We start from the raw sequence: 14,541 nt of genomic DNA, 5'->3' as shown, positions 1-14,541 counted from the left end.
GACAACCCAAAATGGAATACTAGCCTATTGGAATGAGACGGAGGTAGTATATAAATATATGTTTAAAGTGTCGTTAATGTATTTCCTAAATGAAGACCATGATGAATTTTGTTTGGAAAAAATATGGGATTGATAAGATCATGATGAATTCTAAGGGATTCTTTTTCTTTAAATTTGCGACGGAAAGTGGTATGTTGGAAGTGTTGGAGTCGGGGCCATGGATGATTCGTACAATTCCTATCATATTGAATAAATGGTCCCCAAATGTATCTTTGACAAAGGAAGATCATACTAAGGTTCCGGTTTGGATCAAGATGCATGATATCCCGTTGGTGGGTTACACTGAAGTAGGGTTGAGTGTGATAGCTTCTAAATTGGGAAAACCCATGATGCTTGACTCTTTTACGAGTACGATGTGTGTCGAATCATGGGGACGTCCTAGTTTTGCCCGGGCTCTTATAGAGGTGTCGGCCGAGAATGAGTTGAAAGAAACTTTAAAAGTTGCGACTCCTAGTGTCGAGGAGGGTAAGGGTAGTAAAACAGTGGACGAGGTTCGAATCGAATATGAATGGAATCCTTCAAGATGTTCGGGTTGCAAAGTGTTTGGTCACAACGACTCTCAATGTCCTAAGAATGTAAGTGTTACTGAAACTGAAGACATTGTGTTGGAAGATGATTTTAAGCTTGTACAACGTAAAAAAGTGAAGGGCTTTGTTATTGGGAAACAACGACAAGCTCTGAATAATGTTACTCATGCTAGTAAAGCTAAATCGCAGTGGGTGTATAGACCAAAACAGAAGAATAAGAATGTTGAACATCCAAGGAATGAAGTGGCTGATCATGTTGGAACGAGTAAGGGTAAACAAGTAAAGGTCAAAAATTCTTTTGGAGCGCTTAATAATGATTACAATCTTGTTGATGAGCTTAGTGATGTTGAACCTGATGAAGAAGAAACTGCCAAGTTTATGACCGCGAAAAATATGTCTAAAACGACCGCTCCATTTGGTATGAAATCGGGCTGGTTGTAAGTTTTTATAGTTTCTTATAAGGTTCTAGGTCTGTCTTTGATTTGTTGGTTTGTGCTAGTCCTTTGTTTGGTATGCAGGATCTAGCTTGTTTTTGTGGTTGTTTTTGAGAGGCTGTAAGGTGCGCTTGCGGTCGTTGGTCATATTTGTATTTTTTATTATTTTTTGAAATAATATTCACCGGGTGAAACCCTTTACCCAAAAAAAAAAAAAAAAAAAAAAAGACCCAAAGCCAACAGTGGATTTCAGATAATCAGGTTAAACAATCTTGATAAAAAGAATTGTAAAGTCAATAACAACCATTTGAACAAAAAGAACGATAGAAACACCAAAATTTACAATGTAAAACAATGAATAATTTACAATGCATAACAGCAAAATTTTATGACTGCCAGCAATAGATAAGGTTGTTCACAATTTATAGCAAACATAACATGACCAAGTTTAGAAGCAATATATACACAAATATATGTTTAAAGTGTCAGTGGCAATTGTCGGTAACAAAAAACAAAATGCCAATAACAGATTTCAAGTGCTCCATTTTAACAAACTAAAGAAAAAAGAAATACAAAAACAGTAACAATCACCTCAACAAAAAGAAGACTACAAAATGTAACATCAAATTTCAGAGTATGACTCGTTTTTACTAACGTAGACAATATCCATTATCATCTAATTATGAGTATTATCAATAGTTGACACGACAATTTACAGTAAACATACTATAATCAAATTGAGAACCTTATATCTTCATAACTTACAATTCCCATATAAAGTAAATAAATGTGTCTATATAAAAGTGTCAATAATAGAATTAACTAATCATTATCATACTGGAGAACTTCGGGTATCACCTCAACCTAAATCAATAAACAACAACTAAAAGCAATACACAATTCATATAAGAGATATAAAGATAATATAGGGACCAATAATAAAGGTTTGAAATATATAGCTTGTATCTTTTCAGTGAGTACTTACACCAAATATCGAAGTTGTAGCACCCATCAAACTTGGGATATATCGAGTAGGCAGCTGATACAACACACAAAAATGTCAAAATCTACATTAATAACATCATCTAAATTTATCCTATAATGATAAAACGATGAATGAATTGTACCAGAGGTGGCATATGCAACATTAAACATCAGTATATTGGCAACATGGAGCGTATCCACCAATACTGAGTGTTACAAAACTGAAGTGCACATAAAATCATATACCCTCAGTTTGTTCTTTAAAAAAAAAATTACAATATTATTCAAAAAAGGATGGCAAACGCTGAAAAAAAAATTAAAAATAATCTAGAGAAAAACATCATTAGATGCAAGTCATTAAATAATTCGTCATGGCTGCAAAACATTGATTGCCCTACCAACATACGAATCCATTTTTCTTAACCTCAAATAAGTCACAAATTATTCAACATCATTGCCACTATTTTTAATAGTTGAGAATTGCAAACTCAGGTGAATATCATAATGTTTACAATATACTAAAAAAGCCAACGCAAATCATGTACATTTAACCAACTAATTTTCTCAAGATTCGGCTTATTATTGCTAACATCAGCAAGATTAGTACTTCATATTTACTACATAATTGCCAATTCATGTATGGCTAGCATAGGTACAGTAGTACATAAATTGTCTAAGACATTAAATAGGCTCAGGCCTTACATTTGAGGTTTAAGTATAAAAGAATATCCAAAATCCATGATGGCTGCAAACATATGCAGTTGCACAAATTATGTACCATCCGGTTGTTGCCTTGCCAAGGTGCAGAACGGATTTTTAAAAATTCTCCAATCATTTACTCAAATATTATTACCGATCATCACACCCTTTGTTGGTTAGAACCCATTAACCGTCAGATAAAACAAAATGAAAAAACAAAAACGACATACCATCGTTTGACTGTTATTTATTTATATCAGTAGTTATTAGCACTTGACAATGACATTCATAGTAGTGTTATAGAAATATTAGCATTTCATGTTCACTACATAAGTGTGAAATCATGTATGGACAGCATATATACAACATCATATTAACTGTAAAAGCAAATTAAATAGGCTCAGATTGAAATTTTGAAGATATTTCGTATGCCCGAGAGACATATTAAATTAATGTGGCTAATGTGTTATGATCCAAGTCGGGTCATACCCAATAACAAGCTTACCGACACCTTAATCGTATTTTGATCTTAGCGAATGGATCGTTGATTAAATACGCAACACTTGAACTTTAAGAAAAATGGTTTTCTTAAATATTACTTGATGTGTGTATATATATATAAATTATGGAATAATTTATATAATATGAATTTAATTATTTATAGGTTAAATAATTAATAAAGTTATGTCACATTTTATAAAATTGGTTTTATAAAATAAACATAATATGGAATTCATAAAATGAGTTTTATGAGTAGGTATGCATAATTTATAAAATACAAGTTTATAAATATGTTTTATAAAATCCTATTTTATAAAAAACATGTTTATAAAATGAGAATGTTTATAAAATATGCCTAGCTTTATAAAACCATTTATTATTATGTGAGTGGCATGGGGAGTGAAGTGGGCATGCTTTGACTAGCCTTTTGAATGGTTGATTCCATATTCAAGGTGGTTAAGTACCAATGCACTCTTGGAGACCATGGCACACATGCATAACACATCAAAACAATACAAAAAAACTGCATTTTGCTCTCCCTTTTTCTGCATTCAGGCCGTGGGGTTTAGGCAAGCAAAAGGGGTTCAAATTTTCTTTGCAAGTTGATTCAAGTGTTACAATAAAATCCTAACCAAAGTACAAGGTGTTGGTTACAAGTTTGGGGTATAATCTCTTGAGGTTTCATCCATTTGAAGCTCCATTCAACATCATCATCTTCATCACTTTCAACTAGCTTGGAATAGGTATAACATCTTATTCTTGCTTGTAGTTTGTAAGCTTATTTCACAACTTGATCCTAATTGGGATTTAACTTTAATTGGTTAAAGATTAACATGTTCTAAAATGGTAATTACATGCTTCCGCTTTTAATTGATTCTTAAATGGTTTTAAGTATAATGGAACTTGTTAAATACCAACAATGATATCTAGAGCCGAAGTTGTTGAAATACGCTTCGAGATGGTTATTAAACTCACTATATATTTTGCATTTTATGTACATGCATGAAAGTAAAATGCAAAAATTATAAATTTTGGGTGGGTTTATGGTTAGGCCGAATTCTTGGACACCCAAAATGGGTTTTGGGTTGTTCCATTTTGGTCATATTTGTTGTATGTTAAAGTTCACAATCAAGCCTTGACCTTGTGTTTGAATGGTTGCATGTTTGGTTGAATTAATCTATTCATTTGGTATGTAATATTAATTCATTCATGTGGTTGTAATATTCACGTAATTTGGTATGTAATAATTGTTCTTTTGGTTATGTAATTTATCTTATATTTGGTATGTAAAATAGATTAGGTTGTATTTTCATTTTCTAGACAAAATGTATTAGGATATATTTTGTAAAATGATGAAGATTATGAAGACTTGAAGAACACAAGAAGAAGCATTTGGATGCAAGATTAAGTGGGAGGTTAAAACCTCCTACTTTGTGTTATTACCCTTAACCGGTGGCATTTGTTTTTGGCTAAACAAATGTCTACCAAAAATGGCTTGATTGTGAACATATGATTTTGCATGCATGGTTGTTTTGTATGATTATGTGGATTGTATGTTTGTATGCTACAAGTTAATCACACAAGTTAACAACACACTAAAATGGCAATTTAAATTGGTTAAAATTGACATTATTAACGACATGCAAAACGTCAATTTAAATGGTTAAATTAAAAACGGCTAAAAGGACATTAATAATCGGTTATTAAGAACATGATAAGGATCATACATATAAAATGGTTTATATCAAAGTAATAAAATTGGCTTTATTACATAACATGAAAATGGATTTCAAATAAACCATACACTAAATGCATGTTGGTGTATGGTGCAAGTTTTCTCAAACTAGAATTAACGAAAACTCAAAATCCCTAATTAACAAGGTAAACAAGTTTAACGCCATCCTATTTGTGTGACACTTAGGAATATTAGGGAACTCATGATGGGATAAAGGTCACCTAACCATTATGAGCAAACTAATATGATTAAGGTAAATTTCGCATGCTTGTGGGATAAAGGTCACCTAACCACATGTATGTTAAATTTACAAGTCTATACAAGTAGGACGACTTGATTTGGGAATCATGAACTTAGGGTCACCGAAGCATGAGGAACAAATAGGCGTTGATGGGATAAATATGCCATGCAAAAGGATTGCATGATCCCATACTCTAGAAGTTGCAAATGGATTGCAATTGTCATTTATTGACTACCTAGCTAAATCAAATTGCGGGATGAAGGTCACCTAACCGAAATTTGGTTTACCGTTGGATTCTAGAATTTAATAATTCAATTTGATTTAAAGGGTATTGAATGTTAAATTAAAATCGATACTTAAACGAACTTTGTTAATTTTGTAGATGGCCGCCAATAACAACAACAACATTCCAAACGCACCACTTAACCTAAACCACCTATCATTAAGGTCTCTCTTAGAGAAAGACAAACTCAACCATACCAACTTTATGGATTGGTTCCGCAATCTTCGGATTGTCCTCAAACAAGAGGATAAAGCGTATGTACTTGAGGACCCCATTCCCGATCAACCGGATGAGAATGATGTGGAGGCAATGGCCTCTTACGATAAGTATTGCCACGACTCCCTTCAAGTCTCATGCCTAATGCTTGGGACTATGATTCCAGAACTCCAAAAGGATTTCGAGCATCATAGTGCATACGACATGATAACGCAATTGAAGGAGATGTTCCTTCAACAAGCGCGTGTCGAGCGCTTCGAAACGGTTCGGGCGCTACATGCTTGTCGTATGGACGATACCCAATCGGTTTCATCTTATGTACTTAAGATGAAAAGCCTTATCGATCGTGCTAACCGTCTTAACCTAAACATATCTAATGAGTTAGCCACCGATCTTATCCTTAACTCCCTATCAAAAAGGTTTGATCAATTTGTAATTAATTACAATATGAATGGGATGGATAAGAGCATATGTGAGCTTCACGGTATGCTTAGAACAGCCGAAACTAGCATGGGTAAAAGGGCTTTACCCGTGTTAGCAATCGATCAAGGTGGATCCAAAGGTAACGCCTCTAAGCCAAAGGTGGCTAAGAGGAAAGGACCCGCCCATCAAGGCAAAGGGAAGGGGAATATGGTTACCCCAACCAAGAACAAGGCTAAGAAGCAAAAGGTAGCCGAGAAGGCAAACCCCAAGGAAGACCCATGTTTCGGTTGCGGTGAGATGGGTCATTGGAAACGAAACTGTCCGGTATACCTTAAGGAGTTGAAGGAGAAGAGGGATGCAGGGCAAACCTCAGGTAATATATATATGGTATATATAGAGCTTAGTATTACTTCTTCTAATACATGGGTATTAGACACTGGATGTGGAACTCACATTTGCAATTCATTGCAGGGGTTCAAAAGAAGTAGCAAGCAAACGGGAACATCGAGTCTCTACATGGGTAATGGAGCCAAAGTGCAAGTGAAGGCTCAAGGAGACTTTGTGTTAAAGCTTCCAAGTGGTTTGGAACTTATTTTGAAAGATGTTTTGTATGCACCCGATTTATGTCGAAACATTATTTCCATTTCCCGTTTGAAACAATGTGGGTTTTACCTTAATTTTGTTAATGATGATATCCATATTTATTTAGATAATGTATTCTATTTCAAGGCTTCACCTTCAAATGGAATTTATGAATTGGTTCATGATGACACATCATCTAGTAGCTCAATGTACCATACAAGCACCAAGAAACTCAAAAGGGATTTGAGTGATTCCTACTTATGGCATTGTCGCCTTGGTCACATAAACAAGAACCGAATACATACACTTCAAAAGAATGGACTTTTGAAATCAAATGAAATGGATTCGTTTGAAGTATGTGAGTCTTGTTTACAAGGCAAGATGACTAAAGCACCTTTCAAAGGGACCTATGAAAGGGCTAAAGATTTATTGGGATTAATACATTCGGATGTATGTGGACCCTTTAAACCCATGACTAGGAATGGTGAAAGATACTTTGTTACTTTCATTGATGACTTTAGTCGTTTCGGATATGTCTACTTATTAAGACACAAGGACGAAACGTTTGAAGCATTCAAAGAATATCAAAACGAAGTACAAAATCAACTCAATAGGACAATTAAGGTACTTCGTACCGATAGAGGAGGTGAATACCTAAGCGATGCCTTCCAAGATCATCTTAGGAGTTGTGGGATTATCTCACAACTTACTCCACCCGGAACACCCCAGCTTAATGGAGTTTCCGAAAGGAGGAACCGAACCCTAATGGATATGGTTCGATCTATGATGGCAAGAAGCTCGTTGCCTCTATCATTTTGGGGTTATTGTCTAAGCTCCGCGGCCCGTATTTTAAATATGGCCCCAACCAAGAAAGTGGAACGAACTCCTCACGAGATGTGGTTTGGTAAACCTCCATCTCTATCATACTTAAAGGTATGGGGATGTGAAGCTTATCCTAAGCGTTACGTCCCTAATAAGTTGAATGCTCGATCCACGAAGTGTATCTTCATAGGATATCCCAAGGATGATATGGGATACTATTTCTATGATCCATCCGAGCAGAATGTATTTGTTGCTCGGAAGGCGGAATTCCTTGAAACTAAGTTCCTAATGGAAGGAAATAGTGAAAGGAAGATAGATCTTGAAGAGGTTCAAGATCAAGTAGATGATACACAATTGGTTGACACTAGCACTCAACATGAAAATGTTGATAGTGATCAAATGGATGATCAAAATACACAAGACGTTCGAAGATCTAGTAGGATTAGTAATCCTCCCGAGAGATATGGGTTTCTCGTAGATGGTTGCTATACGGTTGATTTGGATGAACCGACAAACTACGAAGATGCTTTATCAAGGATTGATAAAGATAAATGGCAGGAAGCCATGAACGCCGAGATGCAATCCATGTATGAAAACCAAGTGTGGGAACTTGTTGAGCAACCTCCTAGCTCTAAGCTAGTTGATTGCAAATGGCTTTTCAAGAAGAAAACCGACATACATGGAAACTTGGATACATATAAAGCTAGACTTGTAGCAAAAGGTTTCACTCAAACTCAAGGGGTTGATTATGATGAAACTTTCTCGCCAGTGGCAATGCTAAAGTCTATTAGGATATTATTTGCCATTGCTGCTCACTACGACTATGATATATGGCAAATGGATGTCAAAACCGCTTTCCTAAATGGATATCTTATGGAAGATGTCTATATGGTCCAGCCTGAAGGTTTTGTTGATCCAAAATATCCTAAAAAGGTATGCAAGTTAAAGAAGTCAATCTACGGGTTGAAACAAGCATCTAGAATGTGGAATCATCGTTTTAATGAGGAAGCCGAGAAATTTGGCTTCATTAAAAATGGTGATGAAGCTTGTGTATATAAGAAAGCTAGTGGGAGCACTATCATGTTCCTTGTACTATATGTGGATGATATATTATTATTTGGGAATGATATTACCACAATGCAAGGAGTCAAAACTTGGCTAAAGAGTTGCTTCTCCATTAAGGATCTTGGAGATGCACAATACATATTGGGGATAGGGATCTATAGGAATAGATCCAAGAGATTGATAGGTTTAAGTCAAAGTACATACATTGATAAAATCTTGAAAAGGTTCAAGATGGAAAACTCTAAGAGAGGTTTGGTACCTATTCAAAAAGGAACCGTTCTCAGTTCATCTCAGTGTCCTACCACGGAAAATGAACAAGAGAGAATGAAGAAAGTCCCATACGCATCTGCTATTGGGTCTATCATGTATGCAATGATATGTACTAGACCGGATGTGTCATGCGCTCTAAGCTTGACAAGTAGATACCAGAACAACCCAGGAAACAGTCATTGGATTGCTGTTAAAAGTATATTGAAATACCTTAGGAGAACTAAGGATATGTTTCTAATATATGGGTCTGGTGAGGAGGAACTCGCCGTAAAAGGTTACGTGGACGCGAGTTTCCAAACTGATCGAGATGACTCTCGATCACAATCCGGTTATGTCTTCATGTTAAATGGTGGTGCGGTCTCTTGGAAGAGTTCGAAACAGGAGGTTGTTGCGTTATCCACTACAGAGTCGGAGTACATTGCCGCCTCATTGGCAGCACAGGAAGCTGCATGGATGAAGAAATTCATCGACGACTTAGGAGTGGTCCCTTCCATTCAGGACCCTCTTGAGATCTTTTGTGACAACGAGGGTGCGATTGCTCAAATCAAGGAACCTCGTGCTCATCAAAAGACTCGTCACATTGAGCGGAGATTCAACTACATCAGGGATGAGGTTGAAAAGGGAAAGATATGTATTCACAAAGTTCACACAGATCAAAATGTTGCGGATCCACTCACGAAGCTTTTACATGGGCCAAAGCATGAGGGACATGTTTGTGCATTAGGGCTTCGATATTCTAGTGATTGGAATTGATCTATTTTATGTATTGTACCGGAACGAAATTATTCAAACTCATTAATATAACTATGGTGTTAATTTATTTGAGTTATGTTCCTATTTTGCATATTTCATCCATGAATAAGCAATTATTCTAAATTTCCGTAGTCGATCACATTTGTGGGAACAAGTGTGAGGTTTAGACTATTATGAACTCGGATTGGTATACATTCGTAGGTTGAATGTGGGGCAAGGTTGCAACCAAGGTTCATAGATATTTGTGGGAAACAAATATTGGAAGACCCGCTCTCAAGAATTACTGTATAGAGCCTTTGTGGTTGATCACATGTAATCTTGAGTAAAGGCGAATATCATTGTATCCTCTGACCTGAGATACATATTGGGTTCGGATATTCACCAAGTATTGTGCCTTGATTCTTCCCTTCGCTATTCTGAAACATGGTAGTACATAAGGAAGAACTCAGGTATATTACAAAGTATATATCTAGGGCGTATGTAGTCAAGATGGAATTTGTCCCTCTTATTCGTTGAGAGTCAGATGTCTAAGGCCTGAAAAGTTAAATCTATAAGAGAGTGATCACTCTGTATCTCCTGGATTTGACATGACATCTAGGATGAAAGGATATAATGAAAGATTCACCTACATATATCAGTTCGAGTAGGGAGCTCGAAAGGGATGATGTTATTGAATGGCACAAAGTCATAACATATTAGGGGTGATGGACGGTGTGTTAGGCTGTATCCATCACTTGCATTAATTTCTTATGTTTCTCGTGCAAGTGGGAGATTGAAGGTATTTCGTATGCCCGAGAGACATATTAAATTAATGTGGCTAATGTGTTATGATCCAAGTCGGGTCATACCCAATAACAAGCTTACCGACACCTTAATCGTATTTTGATCTTAGCGAATGGATCGTTGATTAAATACGCAACACTTGAACTTTAAGAAAAATGGTTTTCTTAAATATTACTTGATGTGTGTATATATATATAAATTATGGAATAATTTATATAATATGAATTTAATTATTTATAGGTTAAATAATTAATAAAGTTATGTCACATTTTATAAAATTGGTTTTATAAAATAAACATAATATGGAATTCATAAAATGAGTTTTATGAGTAGGTATGCATAATTTATAAAATACAAGTTTATAAATATGTTTTATAAAATCCTATTTTATAAAAAACATGTTTATAAAATGAGAATGTTTATAAAATATGCCTAGCTTTATAAAACCATTTATTATTATGTGAGTGGCATGGGGAGTAAAGTGGGCATGCTTTGACTAGCCTTTTGAATGGTTGATTCCATATTCAAGGTGGTTAAGTACCAATGCACTCTTGGAGACCATGGCACACATGCATAACACATCAAAACAATACAAAAAAACTGCATTTTGCTCTCCCTTTTTCTGCATTCAGGCCGTGGGGTTTAGGCAAGCAAAAGGGGTTCAAATTTTCTTTGCAAGTTGATTCAAGTGTTACAATAAAATCCTAACCAAAGTACAAGGTGTTGGTTACAAGTTTGGGGTATAATCTCTTGAGGTTTCATCCATTTGAAGCTCCATTCAACATCATCATCTTCATCACTTTCAACTAGCTTGGAATAGGTATAACATCTTATTCTTGCTTGTAGTTTGTAAGCTTATTTCACAACTTGATCCTAATTGGGATTTAACTTTAATTGGTTAAAGATTAACATGTTCTAAAATGGTAATTACATGCTTCCGCTTTTAATTGATTCTTAAATGGTTTTAAGTATAATGGAACTTGTTAAATCCCAACAAATTTGAGATTTCCAGAGAGAAGAAGATCTGGAAACCAAGGGCTGCAAACACACACAGTTGCACAGTTTATGTGCCATCCGGTTGTTGCCATGCCATGTTGCGGATCGGAACTTCAATATTCTATAATCAATTATTCAGATGTTATTGCCGATCATCAAAGCCTGTGTTTACCATATACCAATACTATCGATTTGTAAAGTAGAGCTGTCCAGGGCTAATTTATAAATGGGAGCAACATCTTCACGAATATGCAAATAGCGTTTTACATGCGACTCATTCACCAAACTGCAAATAATGTTTAAAACATGCACCTACTAAAAATATAATTAAAATAGGATATCTCAAATTCCCCATAAACCTAGTTGCTATTAAAGTTCCATCTTTTTAGTCTAATTGTATACGAATCTGTTAAATCCAGGTACATAAACGCATCATAAAACAATGGTCACATATTTCATATCAAAACCACCTACGCTAGCATTAGGGTTAACACAATTAACAACACCCTCAACCAGAAAATAAAATAATTTATCTACTAATTATAAACATACAAGAAGTTACAAAAGAAATACCAGAGAGAAATTGTGACGACAGAAGCGACCGGAATGGCGGTAGTAACATTTCCGCAAAATTTTCAAACGATTATATAACTCCCAGAGGAAGATATACTCGTTTAACACGATTAACATATTGAATGAGGGAAACAATCGTTCAAGCAAAACGGAAATAGCTGAAACCCATGCATATGGAAAAACCCTAATTTTATCTCGCAATCAAATAAACCGTACCAGCAATTGTTCGTGGAAGCTGCGGTAGAGATGAAATCCACCGCCAAAGGGCGTCGCTCGATGAAACCATTAAAAAAAAAGATTTAGACAAATCTTGAAATCGTCTGTGAAAGCGAAAACGTCGCAAAAATTAAGATATAGGGATGAAATACATAAAAAAACCATCAGCTCCATGAAATCAACCACCGCAAAACCCTAAATTTGATCGTCGTGGTAGTTGCGTTTGAATTGAATGGTGATGAAAGATCAGAGGTAGAGAAACACTAATAAATAATGGAGACAAAATGGTGGAAACCAGTATAAATAGATAAGAGGTAAAATGACTAAAATACTCAAATTACTGTTCCTTGAGTTAGGCTGATATACTTATTAGGAATAGGAATAGGAATAAGAATTAGGAATAGGAATGTATTTTCAGAAAAAATAAATAATTAGATGCATTAGATGGGCTAAGGCCCAATTCAAACTAAAAGTCCAACTCATATAACCATCAAACATCAACATACGGAGCAGTATTTCCCAAAACTAGGGTTTTGTGTGTCATCGGGAAAAAATACTACGGAGTAATTTCAATCGTTCGTCACCAACAAAATGATCTACGACGTGAACTCTCCATTGTTCCGATCCTTCCTCGGCCAGAAGGGAGGCTCATCTGATAAAAGGTACCTTTCGCTTCTCTCAATTCGATCCCAGGGTTCGTACTTTGCCTGTATTTGTCGTTTGCTTGTAATTGTTGTTGAATCGTCTAATAATTTAATAGCGTATCGTTATTTAGATGTAGACGTACGCATATGAAATTATGGCATGATGTGCTTGTTTTATTTACTCAAATATAGGGAAGATAATTAGAGAAGCACCGAGTCTAAAAGATTGTGTAATTTCTAGTTAATTAATCAAATTAAAATAGTATTATTGTCTCTGTGAAACTGTAGTAAGCCTATAAGCCTATTAAATAATAGTGTGTGTGGGTAAGCATTCAAACAGTTTAAGTTGCTGTAATACTCCATACGCATAAGCTGGAACTTATTACTGTATTTTGTAAGCTGTTAAGATTAGCTTATTGTTTTTTCTGAGTTGTAATAAGCCAGTGAATCTTAAAAGCAAGCTTAGGCCAACGCCCTAATAGAATGAGCTAACAACATTTTTTTTTTCCACTACTTTTGTTATGTATTCTCAGGGAATGTGTATCGTATACATATAGACCTATAGTGGCACATCATCTTCTTCAATTGGTACATTTACATTAACTCGTGAGAAAATATCACTTCAAACTGTTGCATATGTTTTTTATTTGTGCTAACATCATGCAGAGGACGACTAGGTAGTTTGTTGTTACAGTTTATGGTTATAAACATAAAAACAGCTCTAATATTAGATAAGTAGTTGAAAATTGGGAGTGGTATTTACTTTCTGAAGAAAATAACAGCAGATCGTTTATTTGGTGTGGGCTATAACTTATAAGGGAGTAAAACTTTTTTGGATTTCTAGTGAGTCATATAAATTGTGAATTTGTTGCTCTGGTAGCTAGTGGTGAATTCATTCTATCATTTTATTGTTAGTGGTGAATTTATTTAAATATGTTGGTATGCGTATGTTAACAGTAAACTTATTACATTTATGTTTCTTATTGTATTGCTGATGTCTAATTTTCTGTTGAATTTTATAGGAAAAGTGAGGAGCGGAGGCCAAGGGACAACAAGCCTAAAGCTAATGAAAACAAACCTGTCATGAATGAGTAATCGACTTGTCAACTAAAGACATGTAAGGCGGTCTTATTTTTTTTGTATTTTGTTCATAGAGTATGATAACCATTACTAGCCAATGAAGTCGTTATCTTTCTATTATTAGGTAACTTTTATATAAGTATCCTGTAATTTGATACGAAGATGTATGCAACTTAACTCAGATTTTATTGTGTTTCTACATCACATGTTATGGAGTTGTGCTTTTTATCATGCCTGCATTTTCTATTATATTCAGCATGAATGATTTGGTTATGAATGTTCTTGTATATATAATAAAACCTTTTCGAGTATGGTCATGAACTCTACTGTTAAGCAGAATTAGGTCTGAGAAGCTATGTAAAGTGGCTCCTCTGTATCAAACATGGTTTTATGAAATCGTAAACTTAACATATATCCAGATTGAATCTCAAACACTTCTGAATTCAAAATTCAAATACTGCCCACAAATTACAACGAGAGTTATTCAGCATTCAATATTATAAACACTCAGATGAAAATAACGAATTACAATAAGAATTAAAATGTTACAGAAAACTCTGACTAATTGAACCCATGTATACGACACACAATACACAAATGACAAAAGATATGGTGACCCTGAATACACCCAATATTTCAGTATCTCCATCGTTG

At 35.0% G+C, this 14,541-nt stretch overlaps 1 protein-coding gene across 1 annotated transcript; it reads left to right on the top strand.

The window, feature by feature from the left end:
* Positions 1-12,681: 12,681 nt before the first annotated feature.
* On the top strand, positions 12,682-14,142 carry LOC139899170 (wound-induced basic protein-like). Its single transcript, XM_071881992.1, has 2 exons — positions 12,682-12,825; positions 13,830-14,142. Exons 1-2 carry the CDS (start codon positions 12,755-12,757, stop codon positions 13,900-13,902), a joined length of 144 nt encoding a protein of 47 aa, XP_071738093.1. The 5' UTR covers positions 12,682-12,754; the 3' UTR covers positions 13,903-14,142.
* The last annotated feature ends 399 nt before the right edge of the window (positions 14,143-14,541 follow it).

Source organism: Rutidosis leptorrhynchoides, chromosome 3 (genome assembly GCF_046630445.1).
Source record: "Rutidosis leptorrhynchoides isolate AG116_Rl617_1_P2 chromosome 3, CSIRO_AGI_Rlap_v1, whole genome shotgun sequence".
Classification (NCBI taxonomy): domain Eukaryota; kingdom Viridiplantae; phylum Streptophyta; class Magnoliopsida; order Asterales; family Asteraceae; genus Rutidosis; species Rutidosis leptorrhynchoides.
Note: the sequence above shows the minus strand (reverse complement) of the source record. Positions and strands in the feature narration are given on the sequence as shown.

What these genes read in the sequence shown, in the direction of transcription:
- LOC139899170 (XM_071881992.1), top strand. Translation starts at nt 12,755, where the DNA reads ATGATCTACGACGTGAACTCTCCATTGTTCCGATCCTTCCTCGGCCAG. An exon ending in GGAGGCTCATCTGATAAAAG is followed by an intron (nt 12,826 to 13,829) that starts GTACCTTTCGCT and finishes TGAATTTTATAG; the next exon opens with GAAAAGTGAGGAGCGGAGGC.